The sequence below is a fragment of the Propithecus coquereli genome, unplaced genomic scaffold (assembly GCF_000956105.1).
Source record: "Propithecus coquereli isolate 6110/MARCELLA unplaced genomic scaffold, Pcoq_1.0 Scaffold370, whole genome shotgun sequence".
Taxonomy (NCBI): Eukaryota; Metazoa; Chordata; class Mammalia; order Primates; family Indriidae; genus Propithecus; species Propithecus coquereli.
The window spans coordinates 2,804,467-2,825,821 of record NW_012149397.1 but is presented as its reverse complement, the minus strand read 5'-3'; the positions used below and the strand labels follow the sequence as shown (position 1 = coordinate 2,825,821).

The following is a 21,355-nucleotide window of genomic DNA, read 5'->3' as shown; positions in this document are numbered from 1 at the left end:
TGTCCAGCTGTGGAGCCAAATTGCTTGCCTTCAAATTCTGGCTTATTGACTGAATGATCTTAGTTAAGTGATCTCCCCTTTCTGTGCTTCAGTTTCCTCCTTGGTAAAATTGTAGCCAAATTACTGGTTTGTTATGAGGACTAATTGAGTTAATATATGTAATTCATTAGAACAGTACTTGGATCATTACAGTAACTAACGCTAATTAATAGACCATTGTTGTTTTGTTTTTTTTTTTTTTGAGTCAGAGTCTCACTCTGTTGCCTGGGCTAGAGTTCCATGACGTCAGCCTAGCTCACAGCAACCTGAAACTCCTGGGCTCAAGTAATCCTACTGCCTCAGCCTCCCGAGTAGCTGGGACTACAGGCATGCACCACCATGCCTGGCTAATTTTTTCTATATTTTTAGTTGTCCAACTAATTTTCTATTTTTAGTAGAGACAGGGTCTCACTCTTGCTCAGGCTAGTCTCGAACTCCTGAGCTCAAATGATCCACCCGCCTTGGCCTCGCAGAGTGCTAGGATTACAGGCGTGAGCCACCACGCCCAGCCAGTAGACCATTGATTTTTAAACTCAAGTTATGTATAAATTTGTTTTATAGGAAAAAAATTTCTTGTGAATACCTAATTTTGACAAAATTTTTGTACCACTAAGACAAATTTACAAATAAAACTAAAACCAATAAAATTCAAACTAATCCAAAATAGTTCAAACTAACATTAATTGAAACTAACATTAGTTGAAATAGATTAATGATATTTTGGTCAAAGTAAATAGCTGTTATGAATGAGAATATGCAGGTTCTCTTTTTTTGTGATAAATTGTACATAATATAAAATTTACTATTTTAATGATTTTTAAGATATTGTTCAGTGGCATTACACACGTTCACATTGTTGTGTGACTATCACCACTATCCATCTCCAGAAACTTCATCACCCCAAACTCTATACCCATTAAATAATAATTCCCCATTTTCCCCTCTAATAACCACAGGTTCTTTTTTTTTTTGAGTTCTGTATGTTTGTCCTTTAATGTGATGACTTGGTTCTCTTGCCGTTTTGCTTCATTGGAAATACCTTGAAATTTTCATTCATAGAGTACTGTGACATTTGGTGTTCACTTGTCAGGAGTTTGTCCCTCAAGTACGAAGATTGCCTCTGTTCTTTTTTCATTGACTTTCTATATTTAAAGCAGTTTTGGGGGGCATCAATCTATGATGGCAAATGCAAAAGGGTGTGGTAGTCTCATGATACAGAATGTACTTAATATTTTAAATTAGCACTAAAAACAAAATTAAAAAAATTTACAGACTTTACACAAGTCTTGGATCCCCATTGTTAAGAATATGAAGTTAGATTATTCCCTGTATACATGATACAAGGTCATGAAAGCATTGTCTAATATAGTGGAATTAGAAATTGAAAAGGAAGGCTAGTTCTGTGAGGGAGCAGAAAGGATGACCCTTGGTCAGGATTTGAGGCAACTGAAGGAGGCAAGGACGGCTTCCAAGATACGGAGTCTGAAATATCTAGAGGAAGACTTTATCATTAACAAAAGTAGGGGAATTTAGAGGAAAAGCTGATTCAACAAAAAAACATTTGGTGAGATATCAAGCTAGATCTACTTTGCAGGAAAAAAGATAACATGGTTAAAGGTATATTTTAGGAGTCACTGGTGTAGAGGAGCTGAGGCTAATCATTGAGCATTCATCTGGAAGTAAAGAGTACATATTTAGGACAGCAGAGCTTAAGTGTTAGGGTTTTCCTCTAATGTTGGAGACAAGAAGCAGAGATGGGGAGGACCCAAGGCATAAAGTCAGAATCAAAATAATCATGCCCCAGAATCCAAGGAAGGGATGTTTTAAGATGGTAGAAGTCGACAGTATAGAATGTAGCAGAGAGTTTAAGGGAAATAGTGACAAAAAGTAAAATAGCATCCAATGCAATTATTAGCTAAAATTTAATTCTTTTTTAAAAGGAAAATAGATTTATATGTTCTTAGTGAAGAATATCTGGTTATAGTGGTATTGAAAGAAATTGCTCTATTTCTCTTTGGAATTTTTACTCCCTGTATTCTTAGAGTTCTTGAGAAATCTCTTTCTTAGTATGAAATGTTCTGTGATATTTACTTGTGTTATAAACTAAAGTTAGCTAATGGATTTTGTTTTTTAAAAACTTCAAAACATCTTTTTAAATAATTTGAGAGGTCTTGGTGTATCAAACATTTAGGTTGGAATTTCCTGGATTAGAGCTGACATTTTAATTTTACAAGGTACACCTGTTATAACTTATTTTAAAAGTGTTTCTAATATGTAGAAATATGATAGTATAATTTGGTTATGTTTGTTTTTTCTTAAAGAGGGCGGTGATAGTAGTCATGTTGGTTTTGAAAAAATTCTTACAAAGGTTTTTTTTTGGAGAGGGGAGGTGATTTAATGAGAAGAGAATAACGTACAAATTTGGGAATGGTTTGAGGGGAATTAGATGAAACATTTGTTAGTACTTGGAGTAATTATTTCTGATATTTGCTTTTTAGAAAATCATTTCGAGAAATATATCAGTCAGATTCTGAAGGATGGAAATCTTCAAAAGATCTGAGAAGTCACCTTGGACATTTAGAATCAGAACTTTCATTTTTAAGTACACTTACTGGCATCAATATAAGTAATTACTCTATGAAGACAGAGGACCTAACAAGCACTGAGATGACAGAAAAGAGTAAGCCTTATTTTTAATCCTTATTATGCGTAGGAAATTGGTTGTCATAATGTTGAATTAAAATTCTACAAGGTAACTATTTGAAAGTATGGTTTAGTCAGGTGTCTTTTGAACATCATAGTGTGCATAATACTCTTAAAAGCTACCCGAGGTAAATATTAAAGGACATAGTTTCTGTCATTAAGTACTATAATAGTCAAGTAATAGTGATAAGTGATTAGTGATTTTAAGAACAACAGTACCATTAATTTGTAAATTTTAGGAGATGTTCATTGCTGATGTGAAAGCTGCGTCATCTTGGTGTCTTATTCCTAACTATTGTAGTCTTCGGCCAAGGTAAATGTTTCAACAACTGGACCTTTTGCCAGAAGGAAAGTTTCTGGTCCCAGTGACTAAGTTTTATTGCTAAAGATCTGTGATGCACTAACACGTAAGGGGAAGCTACTTTAGCTGTGCAACTGGAAGTCAAGAACTTTGGTTGGACAAGTATAACATTCCTTAAAACAGAAATCATTTTTTGGTAGTGCTTCCTGATTTTTCCACTGAAAATAACGCTTCTGATAGGGGAGAGGGAGAGTGACCTCAGAGGGTCTGAGGCAGCTTATTGCAGGGGGATTGAATTACATACAGAAACAGAGTGATATATTTAGAGACCTAAATTATTTGAAGAGATGGAATACAGAGAGAGAGTGAGAATAAGTCCAGTAGAAGACTTTTACTTTTACTTACATAGAAGTCTCAACATAAAGATTAGGCATAGAGTCTTGAGAAAGCTAATGTGGCCCAAATTGGAGATTTCAGACAGGGATATCATAAGACATGAAATACTTTTCTTCTGTCTATGAGCAATATGTGCTTATTTTAGAAAACTTGAAAAAATATAAAAATTATAAAGAAGAAATTTAAAGCCAGAAATTTAAAGTAGTTGTGGGAATTTAAAGTAGCCATTTAAAGCCAGAAATCTAAGTAGTTGTGGGAATTTCTTGAATTGTGAAGCAATTTAGCAATAGTATTGGTACTGGAAGAGAAAGATTTTGAACAAGAAAAGAATAAAGACTGAGGCCAATAGGCAAATGTAATCTACATATGAAATGTTCCAGTCAGAATAAGCCATGTGACAAGATAGTGCCTTGTGTCACTGGTTTTCAGATATTTTTTTTTCTGTTTTTTATAAGAAGGAGCCTCTACCTGAGAATAGAATTGCATAATATCTTAAAGAGGTGAAATAGCTGATAAGCTTCACAGCTTAAAGATACTTGAAAGCCCTGTCATTGAAGATTATATTTTCATATGTCACATTTTCTGTTTGTTATAACACAGAAAAAAGATTATCAGGTAAAAGTAAATGACCGTTCCTAACAAAGTTAAGTGATACAACAGTGTTCAAAATGGTGTTTGTAATAATACTGTATTTTGACAGCTTTTTAATCTATTTAGCAAATTGAAAGCAAAGCAGTTTGATTTAGTGGATGTGTTTGGTGACCTAACAATGCCATCAAATCTTTAGTTAATCAACAAATAATTACCATGTCTGGTCCAGTCACCTGGCCAGGTACTGTTGGAAAAACAAAGAGCTATTTGAAGTCTGTTTCTTTCAAAAGATACTAATTGAGCAGACACAGTTCCTGTGCTGTGTTAATGAATGTAGCAGAAGCTAGATAATTAGGTGATCTCGTTCTCTTCAAAATAGTTGTGTTTGAAGAATGTGTACCTTGTTGTAGTTATGCTTTCATTTCTCCAAACATTTTTATAACTCTTCTTTTGGAATTTCCTTTAGTGCCTATGATGATGCTTTTGAATATTCTCAATTTTGATTGCTTAAGAGTAGGTTTACAAACTAAGTAATGGAGTTTGGAGTCCAAAATTAAGTGTTACTGCAAGGTAATGAGAGTAGTTTTTAAATTTTTGTTCTTGTCTTTTGACTGGCTTTAAAAGCATGTTGGTAAAAATACATGGATGGGCTTGATAATTGATTGTTTTGAAGGACTATCTCTGGTGTCTGAACTTTGTTAAAAATATACCCTTATTATTTAAAAAAAAAATTAGTGTGTTCAAGTTAGAAAGTACTGAACTGAAAATTCGTCATGCTATATATATTTATGCATGGTATTCTTCCATAAAGAAAAATAAAGCCTGAACCTCAGACAAATCAGGATGTCTCTTTGGGCCTTGAGTTTCTTATCTACAAAATAAAGTGGTTGAACTAGGTTATTTCCAAGATTCCATCTGCATTTTGTCTTTTTTTTTTTTTTTTTTTTGAAAAAGAGTCTTGCTCTGTCACCTGGGCTGGAGTGCAGTGGCATGGTCGTAGTTCACTGAAGCCTCAAACTCCTGGGCTCAAGTGATCCTCCTGGCTCAGCCTCCTGAGTAGCTAGGACTATGGGCATGAGCCACCATGCCTGGCTAATTTATTAAAGAGATTTTTTGTGGAGATGGTGTCTCACTATGTTTCTCAGGCTGGTCTCAAATTCCTGGGCTCAAGTGATCCTCCTGTGCCCCAAAGTGCTAGGATTATAGGTGTGAGCCACCACATCTGCCTGCATTTTTTCTTTACCACATTTTTGGCACATTAATTTTTGTGGACAAAGCCCAAGGTCATCTAGATTTTCTGCTGTGTTAGCTTTTAGGAGTTTACAGTTTTGTGTTTTATATTTAGATCTGTGATCTATTTCGAGGTAACTTTTGTTAAAGGTATAAAGTCAGTGTCTAGATTTTTTTTTTTTGTATGTGAATGTTCATTTGTTCTAGCACCTTTTGTTGAAAAGACTATCCTTTCTCCATTGAATTGCATTTGTTCCTCTGTCAAAGATCAGTTGGATATATTTGTGTAAGGTTATTTCTGGGCTCTGTATTCTGTTCTGTTGAACCATTTGTCTACTCTTTCACTAATTCCACACTCTTGGTTACTGTAGCTTTATAGTAAGTCTCAAAATTGGGTAGTTGAAATTCTCCAACTTTATTCTCCATCAATATGGTGCTGGCTTTTCTGGATCTTTTGCCTTTCCATATAAAATTGAGAGTCCATTTGTCAGTATCCACAAAGTGACTTGCTGGGATGTCAGTTGAATTGCATTGAATCTATAGATCAAGTTGGGAAGAACCTGACATCTTAACAATATCTTCTTTAGCTGTTTATTTTTTAAATTCCAGATCCAATCCATGATCAGGCATTGCATTTAGCTGTCATGTCTCTTTAGTCTCCTTTAATTTAGCCACCGCTTCTGGCCTTTATGACATTGACATCTTTGAAGGCTGCTTGTGTTATAGATTGTCCTTCAATTTGTTTTTTTCTGATAATTTCCTCTTAATGAGATTCAGGCTATACATTTTTGGTAGGAAAACTATGAAAATGATGTTTTAACTACTTATTGAAGAGATCTTTCACCAGTCTTCCTATTTTGAGCGTGAAGTTCATTCCGATTCATACTTACCTGGTTTTGCTGATTCAGAATGCCCTTCTGGTATTCTGCTGTGTAAATGAACTTACTTCTGGGCTTTTCCCATTGCCGGCTTAGGTTTTAATTTTCCTGGATCTGCCAGGTCACTTCTACTTGTTCTTGTGCTACCTACGTCATCTGATTTCCAGCTTCCAAAATTAGGTTGCTCTTACCCTTCCTGTTGTCTTTACTCTTGTAGAATTGTGCCCTTCTAAAAATAACTTCAATAGTAAAACCAGATGACTAAATAAAGTCAGAATAGTGCTTACCTCTTTGGGGTAGGGTATAGCCTGACAAAGGACATGAGAGAAATTTATGGGTACTATATCATTTCTATATCATGATCTGGGTGGTAGTTACATGGGTAACCATATGTGTAAAAAAAATTATTGAGCTGTGTGCTTAAGAACAGGACATTTTATGCATTTAAATGTATGCGTGTTATACCTCAAAAATACCATTTATCACTGTCAGTGAAGTTTTGAGAGAGTGCAGAGAAAACTTGTCTAGGGTTATACTAGTACATTTCTATTTCTTACCCTAATCTTTGGTATAACTGAGAACTAGAAGTACAAGTTGTTGTTAATCTTATTTTGCAAAGATAATCAATTTGGTGTACATTCTTCCAGATTTTTTCAATGCAATTACCAATGTATACTTTCATACATGTATTGTAGATATACATACAAAATTAAATAGATGTTTGAAGAAAATAGTTATTTGCAAACAAAATATTTGTTTTTCTGGTTTACAGGTATAAAGAAAGTTGTACAGAGACACAGATTATCAGGAAATTGCCACATGGTTACATTTCAACTTGAATTTCAGATTCTGGAAATTCAGGTAAATTGAGCATGTTGTGATAACAGAAATATTTCTGCTATGAGATAAACAAATCCCACACCCTAGCCTTGACCAGTGGCTGAGCTGAAGAGGAGTTCATGAGTCAGGTCCTCCTTGTAGAACATTTGTGCAGAGTGGTACCATTTTAAAAATATCCAGTATAAATACTCCAGCAACTGCATGTGATAGAGTTGTTGCTGAAGCCATAGGTGCTTATTGTAGGGCAGGTAGCACGATGCTCCTTGACTCCTAGTGCAAGCCCCTGAGGTTGTGGGAGCAGTTCTAGATGTCATTAGTAATTAGCCGATATGCCAGCCATCTATTATCTATTAGTTATCTATTACTGCTTAACAAATTTCCCCAAAATTTAGCATCTTAAAACAACCAAAAATACAGTCATCCCTTGGTATCTATGGGAGATTGATTCCGAGATTGCCCATGATACCAAAACCCACGGATGCTCAAAATGGTGTAGTATTTGTACATAACCTACGTACATCCTCTCATATATTTTAAATCATTTCTAGATTACTTATAATACCTAATACAATGTAAATGCTATGAAATAGTTGTTATACTGTATTGTTCAGGGAATAATGACAAGAAAAAAAGTCTGTACGTGTCCAGTACAGATGAAACCATGTATTTTTTTTTTCAAATATTTTTAATCTGGGGTTGGTTGAACCCAGATGTGGAACCCATGGATATGAAGGGCCAACTGTATTTATTAGTTATCTCTCCCATTTTCTGTGGGTCAGGAATTTGGGAGCAACTCAGTTGGTTGTCCTTGCTCAGCACCTCATGAAGTTTTGATCATCTGGAACCACAGCCAGAATGCTGCTTGGGGCTGGATGATCTTGCAAGTTGTACTGGACTGCTGAGGCACGACAGAGGAAGGAAGATACTTTTGGCTAACATAATATCAGGAAGCAGAAAAAGCAAAGCAGACAAAATGAAAATGTGCTGCCCCATTGTCCGGAGTGGGGCAGAACAGGGCTCAGATACTTTCAAAGACTGGCTCAGAGAAGAATAGGATCCAGACATAATTTTGAGAAATGACAGAGGCTGGGCAGATACTATGATGGCAGAAAGCAGTTTCAACCAGTTGGTTTTGCCAGCTGGGCCTACAGGGAATGTGTGTAAAAAAGAGCAATGGAACAGGGAAGGACAAGCAGGCTGTCTTGGCCTCAGCTCATCAGATAACTAAAGTGAGTGTAGAGTAGTTGTCACCACCAAATCCTATGGACAAGCTGCCTGCTTATGCTCAGGGTCATGTGCTGGGATTTCTCATCCTTATCCTTGTCAATGTTGTCAACCACACACACCTCAGAGTGTCACCTTTCAGCACTACCAAGGTGACCAAGAAAATGTTCAGTGTGGCATTGGCAAGGCCTGTTGAACAGGATACCACATACATTTCAGCATGTTCATATGTCAGGGGTATGGGTGGTGAGTAGCCCTAGGGGAATTACATTGTTCCTAGGTGGGCACCAGGCTTTGGGTTTACAACAGAGTCACCAAGGTGACGTTGTTATTCTCTGTGACCACAAAGATAATCCGCTGAAGACTAAAACGGAGCATGGACCCAAATGGACTGATATCATTTGGGTTGAACGACCTTTGCCAGGACACTAGCTTTTCCTTTCAGTGGCCCAGGGACTCCCGGATATTGTCACATTGTAGAAGGTTGCATATTCTGACCAACTACATTTTGTTTCTTTGTGACTAATGTGATCTGGACCTCAGAGTTGTGATACACTGAATGTTCTTCTGCATGCTGGTATCCATTGATAGGCCAGGACTGCAACCCAGGGCAGGTTGGTAGAATCAGAAGCCTGAGGTCCAGTTCCATCTCTGAGATCATCTACACTCCAGTATATATGTCCAGGAAACATGCCCAGGGGCATCCTGGTAGCCTTGGAGCCTTGCAGGCTTTTTTTGCTATCGGTGTTCATCTCTTTCACAGTTGCTCCATGAGTTATGTGGAGAGAAGCTAGACCTTGGGCGAAATTAGTCTTATCCTTGGGAGGCTTGTCCACAAATCCAACTGAAAAAGGAAAGACTGTCCTCTGACATTGAGGCGAATGAGCTGCTCAGTGAAGTTGTATTTCCCAGGACTGGTTGTGCCCAAAGATTGGTGGGTGTGCTCGTTAGCTGGGCTATGGCCTGAGAGATAACATAGATAATGATATTTTAACTTTACTTCTTTTAAGTTGCGTACTTCAGTCACCTTAAGGCTCGGATGGAGAGTATCAAACAGTAGTTTGATGTCTTCCTGTGTCAGGTAAGGACGAGGTCACAGCTTAGAGGACATTTTTTATAATGTGATATGATTCTGAAGAACAGCTACTGCCTGACTAGAGACATTCCCAGTATAAACTCTCACTGGGCCCCCAGTTCCTGCACTGGTTTGGCCTGGTAGGATTGGATGGCTGCCCTGAGGCAGCACAAACAAGACTAAAGCAAGTAAGACCAAGCAGCAGCTACCCTGTGGTTCAGGTCCTGCCACTACTGCTGCAGTGGCCATACTCTCTGCCTCCTACCAGGCAGTGGTGACATTGACCCAGACCTCAACAGTATTTTAAGCTAATATTCTGGTCCCATACCACCAAAGCATGATTGAAATTTTTGTCACCATTTGGTAATGGCCTGACATGCTGTTAGCTCACAGGCTGAATGAATTAGAATTAGTTGACCTGCACCTGACAGAAAACTTAAAGGTGGTTCAAAGTACTAAATGTTTACTTCTCTATTACTTAAATAAAATTGTAAGGTAAATTTTCAAAGGCTATTATGGTGGCTTTATAATAATCAGGCTCTGCCATTAGCCACACATGGCTTCCAAATCATTGGAGGCAATTATCACATTAGTATTTCAGGCATCAGAAAGGGGTTGGGAAAACAAGCTCATCTTTTCCTTTGAAGGAACACTTTCTAGAAGTTGGGTACCCTTCATTTTCACTTATATTTTATTGGCCAATAAATTAGTACAAAGGATGCTGGAAATTTAGTCTTCCTTATGCATGGCCATGTGGCCAGTGACTAATTGAGGCAAGAAAGAAACATAAATATCGGGGACTTCTATGTCCTACATGCTTTAGGGGATGCAGGAAAAAAATCTGAGGAAAGGAACTGTTCATATTCTTTGAAAGACATAGACCATAGTAATTGCTGAATCTCTAAAGGAACACGAGTTGTCCTTATTCACATTTAGAAGTATGTAGGTGTTCTGGGACTGATTGGTTTTACTAACAATGTGCTGCAGAAAGTGCATGCTCTTCCTGGCTGTGTTAAGAACTCTTGCTTTCTCTCTGAGCCTTTTAAATGTTATGATTCTTCTTGAAGATCAGACTGGTAAACAAGATGTTGGAAGCAGTCACAGACAGCTCTGGAATCAGAAGGGTTTTCAGGATCAGTTGTGCGGGAGGTGCCAAGAGTTCTTGCCTGCAGAGGAAAAAAACAAAGGACTATATTATTTTTTCTTTGTTGCTTAGAATTCTGTTATAATGGGGTGATGAGAATTGTTTTTTAATTTTTTTTGTATTTAATGGTAAATCCTAGCATATTTATTCCAGGCCAACTTGGGTAAGTACACTTTTAGAAATCTATCTCTAGTAGAATTACTAGATCATAGGAAATGTACATATAAATTTTTATTGATAGCGACTAATTTCCTTCTAAAATGGTTTTACTGTTTTACACATTTAACACATTTTTGCTGTAGAGACTGATAGAAAAAAATGATGAAAACACAGCAATCTTATGTGTTCTAAAACATTTTTTAAAAACGAAATTTCCTGGCCACGCGCAGTGACTGACACCTATAATCCTAGCACTCTAGGAGGCTGAGGCAGGAGGATTGCATGAGCTCAGGAGTTTGAGACCAGCCTGAGCAACAGTGAGACTCCATCTCTACTAAAAGTAGAAAAATTAGCTGGGCATCGTGGCACATGCCTATAGTCCCAGCTACTTGGGAGGCTGAGGCAAGAGGATTGCTTGAGCCCAGGAGTTAGAGATTTCAGTGAGCTACGATTATGCCATTGTGTTCTACAAAGGGCAACAGAGCAAGACTCTGTCCCCTCAAAAAAAAAAAAAAAAAAAAAGAAAGAAACAAAATTTCCACTAGATGGAGATGTTTAGCTATCAGAAAATTAAAAAATAAGTACTAAAACTTTCTCAGTTTACAGAATATTATAATAAAATCATATTAATATAATAATTGACCTAAAAGTGATCTAAAATCATATTAATAAAATGTTAGAACCAAAAAATGCCCTTACATATTACCTAGGTCAACCCTATTATTTTATAAGGAAATCTACTCAGAGAATTTGAATGATTACCCGTGTTGGTGCAGCTATCGCTGTCCAAGATGGTTGGGATATAGAACTGTGTTCCCCAGATTTACCGCCTGGTGTCATTAGTGCTATGTTTGTGAGGAGTTGCAAGACCATCAGAATTAACATGTATCAGCCTTCTGTAGTCCAACCAGCATAATAAATGAGGGATGGTTGGGAGTTTGTGGGGAAAGAGGCAGATTAAGTATGTTTGCATGACTTTTCTCTCTGGAACCCAATGAAATGAAGAAAATGATTCTAAAATAGGCACATTTTTTTTAAAGAAAGAGAATGCAATCCCATTATCACTGGCTCCAAAGAAAATCTGCCTGATGTTAATCATATTTTAACTCAAACACTGAAATCTGATACAGGGTGCTTCATGAGAGGTGTATAAATTTTGCAAAGTTAATTCCTTTTCTTAAAGATCTCTATCAGAAAATTAAAAAATAATCTAAGTACTAAAACTCTCAATTTACAGAATATTATAATCATATTATAGAGAATCATACTTTAGAGAAGAATGAGAACTATGGGCATAAATTAAACGGACCATCGTAGGAAGGAATTTGCTGCTGAGACTTATGTAGAGGCTTTGAGGTCAGGTTATTTATAAGGTTGCTTCCCATATTTACCAACTGGGGAGGAATGACCTGGTTAGCAGCAGCACAAGCAGGAAAGAGATGACAAAACACTATCTTGAAGTCAGCTTTACAGTAGTTGAACAGAATCTATAACCCAGCCAAAAGGGGAGGAGGGCAATAAATCTTTGCAATGAAGGGTGCCTATCTTAATGGTGAAAGGTTGCAATCTAACATGTACCCACACATACTCAAACAAGAGACAAGATATGCCCCTGAGATATTTTTCATTTTTCTCCCCCCTCCTTTTTTGGTAACAGCTCTATTGAGATATAATTCACATACCATATAATGTGTCCGTTTAAAGTGTATAGTTTAGTAGTATTCAGAGTTGTCCAACAACCATCATCATAGTCTGTTTTAGGACATTTTCATCACCTTAGAAAGAAACCCCATATTCTTTAACTATCACTCTTCAATTCTCCCCTCCTTTCTCTCAGCCTCAAACAATTATTAACCTATTCTCTATGTATTTGCTTATCATATATGGTCTTGTGTGTCTGGCTTCTTTTATTTAGCATATTGTTTTCAGGGTTCATCCATGTTGTAGCATGTATCACCTTCATATTTTTTTTGGCTGAATAATATTCCATTGTGTGGCTATACCACATTTTTATTTATTTATGTGTTTTTTGAGATAGAGTCTCACTCTGCTGCCCGGGCTAGAGTGACGTGGCATCAGCCTAGCTCACACCAACTTCAAACTCCTGGGCTCAAGCGATCCTCCTGCCTCAGCCTCCCAAGTAGCAGGGACTATAGGCATTCGCCACCATGCCTGGCTAATTTTTTCTATGTATTTTTAGTTTTCCAGCTAATTTTTTTCTATTTTTAGTAGAGACGAGGTCTTGCTCTTGCTCAGGCTGGTCTCGAACTCCTGAGCTCAAATGGTCCACCCATCTCGGCCTCCCAGAGTGCTAGGATTACAGGCGTGAGCCACCACGCCTGGCCCACATTTTTATTCTTTTCATCAGTTTATGGAAACAGTTGTTTTCTCTTTTTCACTGCCATGAATAATGTCAATGTAAATGTTTAAGTTTTTAAGTGGACATATGTTTCATTTTTGGGTGGTATAACTTGGAGTGGAATTACTGGGTCAGTTGGAACTACTAGATGATGTTGAACTAATGATGTCAAACATCTTTTCATGTGCTTACTGGCCATTCGTTTATTATCTTGGAGACATGTTTATTTAGATCCTTTGCCAAGTTTTTAATTGCGTTGTCTCTTTTTTTTTATTTAGTTGTAAGAATGCCTCTGGAATTCATGTTTTGATTAGATAGGGTGGTAAATACCCACAGACTGCCTACTTAAACTGCAACTACTCCTAACAATTCCCACTATTCCTTCAAGCAGATGAAAAACTAAACAAAGATTATAAACTATCAATATCAATTTCTTCAACAGCTCAGGCTCTAAGGAGGCAAGTCAGATAGTGTCCAGACAAATGGGGAAGAAATTCAAGGAGTATCCATCCACTCTAGTCTTAGGAAATAGCAACAATTGCTAGATTTACTTCTGTTAATAACAAATAGGAGCCACAGAGTTCAAAGCACAAGGATGATACAGATTTCTTCCATCACCATATTAGACAAAGTGACCTAAAATCATGGCAAAAATACTACCATGAAAAGAAAGTTAAGAAAATGCAAATAAATTCACTTTGGAAGAATTAATCTAGGAAATAAAAGAACACGCTATATAAAAGCTGCTCTCTCAAAGCATGAAGAAAATTGAATAAGAGGAAAAGGAAGATGAAAGAAAAAGGAATAAAATTATATTAATAGTACTGAAAACTACATTAGAAGTATAAAGGAGTGGAATGTGGAGGATAGGCTTAGGAAAAATCACTTGTAAAAGCAATTGAAAAGAAGATAATAGATCTGGAAGACAGACAGTAGAGAGCCAATATATGATTTTTCTAAAAACAAGAATAGCAAAAAAAGTAAAGGGAAATTATAGACAAATATATAATAGAAGATATTTTATTAGAATAAGAGAAAAACTTGAATTTGCAGATAAAAATAATTTATTTAACAGTCCCCATTATTGAGTATATAGTTGTTTTCTGGCTTTTTGTGATAATCAACACTGTTATGAATATCTTTATTCAAGTCTTTCTTTATCTTTATTTCTTATTACTGATAGATTCTTAAAAGTCAAATTGCTGGGACAGAGCATATGAATATCTTAAGTTATGCATTGTCAGAATGATTTTTAAATGGGTTATGCCAGGTTTGAGTGTATTTACCAGCCTCAACATTTTTGTAGTTGTTGCTCATTTTATAGGCAAAAATGTCATCTCATTATTTTAATTTACAATTATTCCTAGTGAGATTGAACTTTTTTTACATGTAAATTGTTTTTCACCTCTGAATTTTTAGTTTACATCCTTTGCTTTTTTCTTTTCAGTTTTCATTGTCTCTTTGTCATGTTTATGGTAAATATTTTCCTCAGTTTATTGCTTCTCTTTTATTGTAAGGTCATTTTTTACTTAGATATTTTGAGTTTTTATGTAATCATTAGCTATTTTTTAATTGTTTGCTTAGAAAGTTTTCCCTCATTTAATAATAAAAGTTTATATTTTGTCCTAGTATTTTATGATTTCCATGTTTAAGTAATTCATTTGGAGTTCATTTTGATTTTGGTATGAAGTAAGGATCTAATTTCGTTCTTTTAACAAATAACCACTATTTCCAGTATAATTTCTTGCATAGTTTTAAAGTATTTTTGTCTTATTTTTAAAGTTTACTGTGCTTTGATACATAAACTTTTTATCTTTATTTTAGAATAAAGAGAGATTATCTTCTGTTACTACTGACCTGAACATAATAATGGAGCCCACAGAATGTTCAGAATTAAGTGAATTTGTGTCTAGGTAAGCTATGTTAGAAATTTGTTTTTTAGGAACCATTTTCACTCTACAGTTTTAAGTTTACCTTTCCTTGGTAAGTAAATAGTCTTCTCTGAAAGCATAACACCATTTTTATGGCTTATATTTAAGCCTATATTTGCCACATTTGTCATTTTTTCATTTGGTATATATATATATATTCATGCATACCCATCTATCCAGCTTCTTTACTTTGCCAGTTTGTTTCAAATCGTCCAATACTGTTGGAATAGTAACGTCACAGTTTGCTGCTAATTGACACATAGGTTGAGATGGGTTCCCTTCCACTACAGCTTCCAGCTCATCATTAACCACCTTGGTCTCAGGTTACCCACATGGCTCATTTTCAAGATTAAAATCACTGGAACTGGAACTTCTCAAACCATTGACATACTGTGTGTTCATTAGCCACATCCTTCCCAAACACTTGGTTGATATTTTGAGCTGTCTGTGCTGCATTTGTTTCACAACGGAACTCATTAAAAAATAACACAAATCTTTGACTTATCCGTGGTTTGACAAAATTGCTCAAAAAAAAAAAAATTTGAAAGATAATTACAAGCCAAACCATGCATTTGAAAGAATGAGGATGTACCTTCACAATCAAAATAAAACAAAAAATGTCAAAGTGAAATGTCAGAGATATCAACTGTCAAACTTAGTACTTAAGGAAATCGGACATTTAATACTTAATAACCTTATATTTATTACAAGTTCTCTATTTGCTGGACATTAAAATTAAAATCTGAGCAAAAAAAGGTATAATCTTCAATCTTCCTGGAATTGATAGCCTAGTGGAGAAGTCAGATATTAATTAAATAATTGCAGAAATCTAAAATTATGGCTGTGTTAAATGCTACAAAGGAGAGTTACATAATGTTGTTGAAGCATATATCAGGAATTTGAATATCAGGAAGAACCTGAAATGATTTCCCAAAGTTTGAGCTGACATCTGAAAAATGAATAGATGTGAACTAACAAAGAGGTCCTAAACAGCTTTGCCCTGGCACTGTGCGGAAGAGAGCATGGCGTCTGTGAGCAACTGACAGGGGGCCAGCCTGACAGAAGAGGGCAAGAGACCAGGAGTGTGGTATAGGATGAGGCTAGGAAAGTAGGTAAGGTCCATACTATGGGAAATTTGATACAAGGAGTTTGATCATAGTCCTAAGAACTATTGAAAGGTTTTGAGCAGGGCCTGAGGAAGGCAGAAGTATGACATCCTAGAAAGAATTATTCTGGATGCTATGGGGAGAATGGATTGAAGGGGTGCAATAATGGATACAGGTGAGTCAATGACTAGCCTATTCAAACAGTTCAAACAAGAGAAGTTTATAGTTTGGCCTAGAATGATGGTAGTTAGCTGGATGGATTTGGGGGATACTTAGGAAGCAAAATTGAGTGGCATGGGATTGGTTGAATAAAAGGGGTCTGGGGTCCTTCAAAGGGGATAATTCCTTGATGATGGTAGTCCTGATTGCTGAGAAAGGAAGGTTGGAAGAGGACCATGTCAGGTGAGATGATGACTTCATTTTGGACATGTGGGACTTGAGTGCCTGTGAAACACTGAAATAAAAATATGAAGGAGTCCTCAGCACAGAAGAGGTGTGGATAGGAGAACACTGGAATTATTTTCTAGTGGGTAGAAATTAAAGTCTTTGACAGAAATGAGATTGCCTGTGGAGGGAATATAGAGTCAAAGTAGGAGAGGGCTTAGAACTGAGCCCTGGGGAATTCTAAAATGTACTGTCTGAATACAAGGGAAAGATCCTACAAAGGAATTAGAAAAGAGCTGTTCGAGAGGTAGGAGGAAAACCAAAAATGTGTTGTGTCATGACAGAGATCACGTATTTCCCATTGTTCAGACCATACTTTGGAAGTAGCAACTGCTGTTTGGAAATTAGAAAAGGAAGAATAGTGGTATGATATCTGTCCCTCTTTAGTAATGGGCATGTTATAGTTACTCAAATAAATATTTGATCTCAGCCTTTTGGGTGATTCTCTTAGGTCGGGTTCCCATTTTGTGGAGATGGACTGATATTTTAGAAAGACTGGTATTTCTGAACATAGGTCAGAAGACCTGGATTTTAGTTTAGACTCTTTGACTTTGTATAAGTCACTTCTCCTTTTCAAGTTTCTTTCTTTATCTCTGCTGTTATGCAGTTTAAATATTATATACCTAAATGTGAATTTATTTTTAATTTCTTATAGATCTATAGTTTTTCAGACCGAGGATCGATATCTTTAGTTTTTGAAAAATTCTTAGTCATTATTTCATTGACTCTTGTCTCTACCCTGATCTTCCCTTACCACCTCACTGAAATAACAAACATTTCACATGTAGCATAAAAACAACAGTATTCTTCCCATTTCTTCTCTCTCAATCATTGTGTTGTTATTGTCATACACTTTTACATGTTATGAATGCCTCAGTGCATTGTTACTATTTTTGTTTTAGACTGTCAATTTTTAAAGCAATTAAAATAAGAAAAACCATATTTTTGTATATTTATCTTCGTTTTTACATTTTCAACATTCTTCATTTCTTTGTGATGATTCAGATTATTAACTGATATACTCCTTCCTTAGGAACTTCCTTTAATATTTCTTATTGTGCTAGTCTATTGGTCATCAATTCTATCAGCTTTTGTTTCTCTGGAAAAGTCTTAATTTTGCCTTCATTTTTTGAAAGATATTTTTGCTGGCTGTAGAATTCTGGGTTGACAGTTTTTTTTTTTCTTTCAGATCTTTGCGTAGGTTGTAACAAGAAGTCTGCTGTGATTATTAATGTGTCTTGTGTGTGTGTTTGAGGGCTTCCTTAAATCATTCTCTTAATTTTGCTCTTCCACAGTTTGAATGTGCTACGTCTAGGATATATTTGTATAAAAATTCTCAAGCATATATTTTCAAATATTTATTTTGCCCTGTGCCACTCTGATTACATGCATGTTAGACCATTTGATGTATTGTCCCAGTATTTGGATGCTCTGTTCTATGTCTTTCACTTTTTTTTCCCTGTGTGTTTGAGTTTGGGTAATTTCTATTATCTGCAAGTTCACAGAAGTACAATCTGCAAGTGAGCCCACTGAGGGAATTCTTCTCCTCTCTTGTAATGCTTTTTATTTCTAGCATTTCCATATTTTACTATATGGATATACCAGAGTTTGTTTTTCCATTCACCTGTTAAAGGACAGTTGGGTTATTTTCAGTTTTTGGTGAATACGTTATAGTATATTATAGTGTATAATATAGCATATTATCCCTGTACATATGTATATGTGTGTGTGTGCCTGTATATATACCTGTATATTCATGCTGCTATAAACATGCATTAGAGGTTTTTGTGTGAATATAAGTTTTCTTTTCTCTAGGATAAATAACCAGAAGTAGAGTTGCTAAGTTATATAGGGGTATGTTTAAATTTATAATAAACTGCCAAACTTTTCCAGAACAACCATATTATTTTGCATTCCTACCAGTAATGTATTAGAATGACTCATAATATTTTGGTGAATTAACTTATGATATTCACCTAATTTTAGACCTAACATTCCTAGGAATTTATTTTGAGAATAAAATTTTAGAATTTTTATCCTAAATTTCTCTTTATGTTTTGCTTTATACTTAAGAAGGAGACATTTGAAGTTATTTTCATTTTATGACTACTTTAGTTGAAATTGAAATGTGTTACTGCCAACATTTTGTGAAAGAAATCCATGACATCTGTTTTACATTTAGTGAAGTTTGGACTTTGCTTAGGAAAAATAGATAAATTACAATCACTCTTACACTATTAAGAGCCAACACTCACACCCGCACACGAAATTTCTTTCTATAATGGAAAACTCTATGTGCTGTAATACAGTACCCTTTACAAGGATTCAAATGGGGAAATGAAAGAATTGTGAATCTTTTAAAGTTCTTTTTAAAAGAATAATCTCTTCCCCTCTCCAAGTGTGCGTGTGTGTGTGTGTGTGTACTCACGCGCTCACATACATGTTCTTAAACTATGATCATTGTAGCTTTTAGGATTATTTTCTTGGCTCATTCCCTTATCACATGATTAAGAGTTTATTTTTTGTTCACTTGTTTGATGGAGAATGAAATATCATACCACTTTTGCCTGTAAGCTCTAATGAAGTAATTGTTGATGTTTATAGGCCTAAATTCTTTGGAGAGTCATTTGTTTTTTCAGGTGTTAAAACAGATATTTTTAATAGTTATCAGAGAGTAAGTTAACACTTACTCTCCAGTGATCTTGTAACCTTAACCAGCTATGTGTTAATTCAGCTGTTCTTTTGTTTTCTGTGTTCCACTTTGTTTCTTTTTTATTTTTTCTTGCCTTCTTTTGGATTATTTAAAATTTTTTTCCTATTTTTTATTGTGGCAAAATACTCATGACATGAAATTTACCACCTCAACCATTTTTAAATGTACAGTTCAGTGGCATTGCATTCATTAATAATACTATGCAGCCATCACAACTATCCATCTCCATACCTCTTTTCAGTTTATGAAACTGACACTCTTTACCCGTTAAATAATAACTCTTCTTTCCTTTCTCCTCCCACCCCCTAGCAACCACTATTCTACTTTTTGTCTGTATGATTTTGACTATTCTAAGCACCTCATATAAGTGAAATAATACAGTATTTATCTTTTACAGTGCCTTATTTCACTGAGCATCATTTTCTCAAGGTTCAACCATGTATCATGTCAGAATTTCCTTTCTTCCTTCTTCTTTTTTTTTTTTTTTACATCACACAAGCTTTATTTGCACCATCTATGTAAGATAGTTCTGTGAATCTGTACCATTGAGAGAAGATAGGGCCTTTTCTCTTATGCCTATTACTGAACAGTAAATAAACATAATTACAACTCAAACTTATAAACTATTGACTAAATAATTCCTTTACTCCTATGTTAGTTGTTAGTTATGATCTCAGAGAAGAAAGGCTTTTCCTTATCCACACAGCTGCAGCCCCTTCACTGGTACTGCAGCTCTCTGGAAAATATGCCTTTCAGGCTTCTTCCCATTCCCCAAGGCAGCAGGAAATCCTTCTTGTCCTATCGTCTTGGCCAAAGCAGCCAAAGATTTAAAAGTCTTTGGTTAAAAGATGGCTAGATCTGCAACTACTTTCCTGTCGAGCTCCATCTGACAATTAAGTTGACAGTGAACACTGAGTGCTTAAGGCCATATTCCTGGGAGTCAGCTGTAATTTGATTAATCCAGAGTGACCTCATGTTCCTCTTCTTCAATCTTTGGACTTTGGTGCATTTCACAAAGGCTCTAGTCACAACTCTGATGGCCAACCTGTAACAGCAATTCTTCCTTCCCCAGAAGTGCTGGGCGTACTTCAGTACCTTCTAGATGCACCAGTAGTGGTAGGTGAGGTGGTTCTGCAGACAGAGCTACACCATGGGGAAGACCATGATGCCCTCAGCCAGCTTATCGGCTCACTCCTTTTCCTTCCTTTTGAAGGCTGAATAATATTCCATTGTATGTATATACCACATTTTGCTTATCTTTTCATCTCTTTGTAGACACTTGAGTTGTTTCCATGTTTTACCTATTGTGAATAATGCTTCTGTGAACATGAGTGTACAAGTATCTCTTTGAGACCCTGCTTTCAAATATTTTGGGTATATACCCAAAAGTGGAATTGCTGGATCATAATTCTATATTTAATTTTTTAAGGAATTGCCACATTGTTTTCTACAGCAGCTATGTGTAGTTGTTGGGTAGACTGTTCTATAGATGTCTGTTAGATCTAGTTGCTTTATTGTGTTAAGTCCTCTATTTTCTTCTGATTGTTCTATTCATTTTTGAGAGCTGAATATTGAACTCTGTTATTGTCGAACTATCTATTTCTCCCTCCAATTTGTTCAATTTTTGCTTCATGTATTTTGATGGTCTATTATTATATATGTCAATGCTTACAAGTGTTATACCTTTTTGATCTATGGAAGCTTTTAGGAATACAAGCATATCTCAGAGATATTATAGGTTCAGTTCCAGACCACTACAATATAGTGAATGTTGCAATACAATGAGTCACACAAACATTTCGGTTTCCCAGTGCGTATAAAAGTTATGTTTATACTGTACTATCTATAATCTATTAAATGCAATAGCATTATGTCTAAAAAAATGCTATGTTTTATATTGGGGCAGTTCGTGGCACCCCAGAACAATTACAATGGTAATAGCAAAGATGACTGATCACAGATCATCACAACAGATACAAGAATAATGAAAATGTTTGAAATCTTGCAAGAATTTCCAAAATGTGACACAGATATGAAGTGAGGACATGCTGTTGGAAAAATGGCACCAATAGACTTGCTTGACACAGGGTTGCCATAAACCTAATTTGAAAAAAATGCAATATCTGCGAAGCACAAATAAAACGCAGTAAAATGGGATATGCCTTTATACAATGTTCTTCTTTGTCTCTTGTAACCTTTTTTGATTTAAAGTCTGTTTTCTC

General features: G+C 35.8%; 1 protein-coding gene across 2 annotated transcripts in view; it reads left to right on the top strand.

The window, feature by feature from the left end:
* The window catches only part of CENPP (centromere protein P), a 236,502-nt gene that overhangs the window by 1,596 nt on the left and 213,551 nt on the right, over positions 1–21,355 (top strand). The window contains exons 2-4 of one of the 2 annotated variants that reach the window (XM_012651834.1): positions 2,538–2,719; positions 6,911–6,999; positions 14,764–14,852. In XM_012651834.1, the coding sequence (XP_012507288.1) occupies positions 2,538–2,719; positions 6,911–6,999; positions 14,764–14,852 (360 nt within the window). The remainder of the gene's footprint in view (positions 1–2,537; positions 2,720–6,910; positions 7,000–14,763; positions 14,853–21,355) is intronic. The other variant, XM_012651835.1, reaches the window with a different exon arrangement.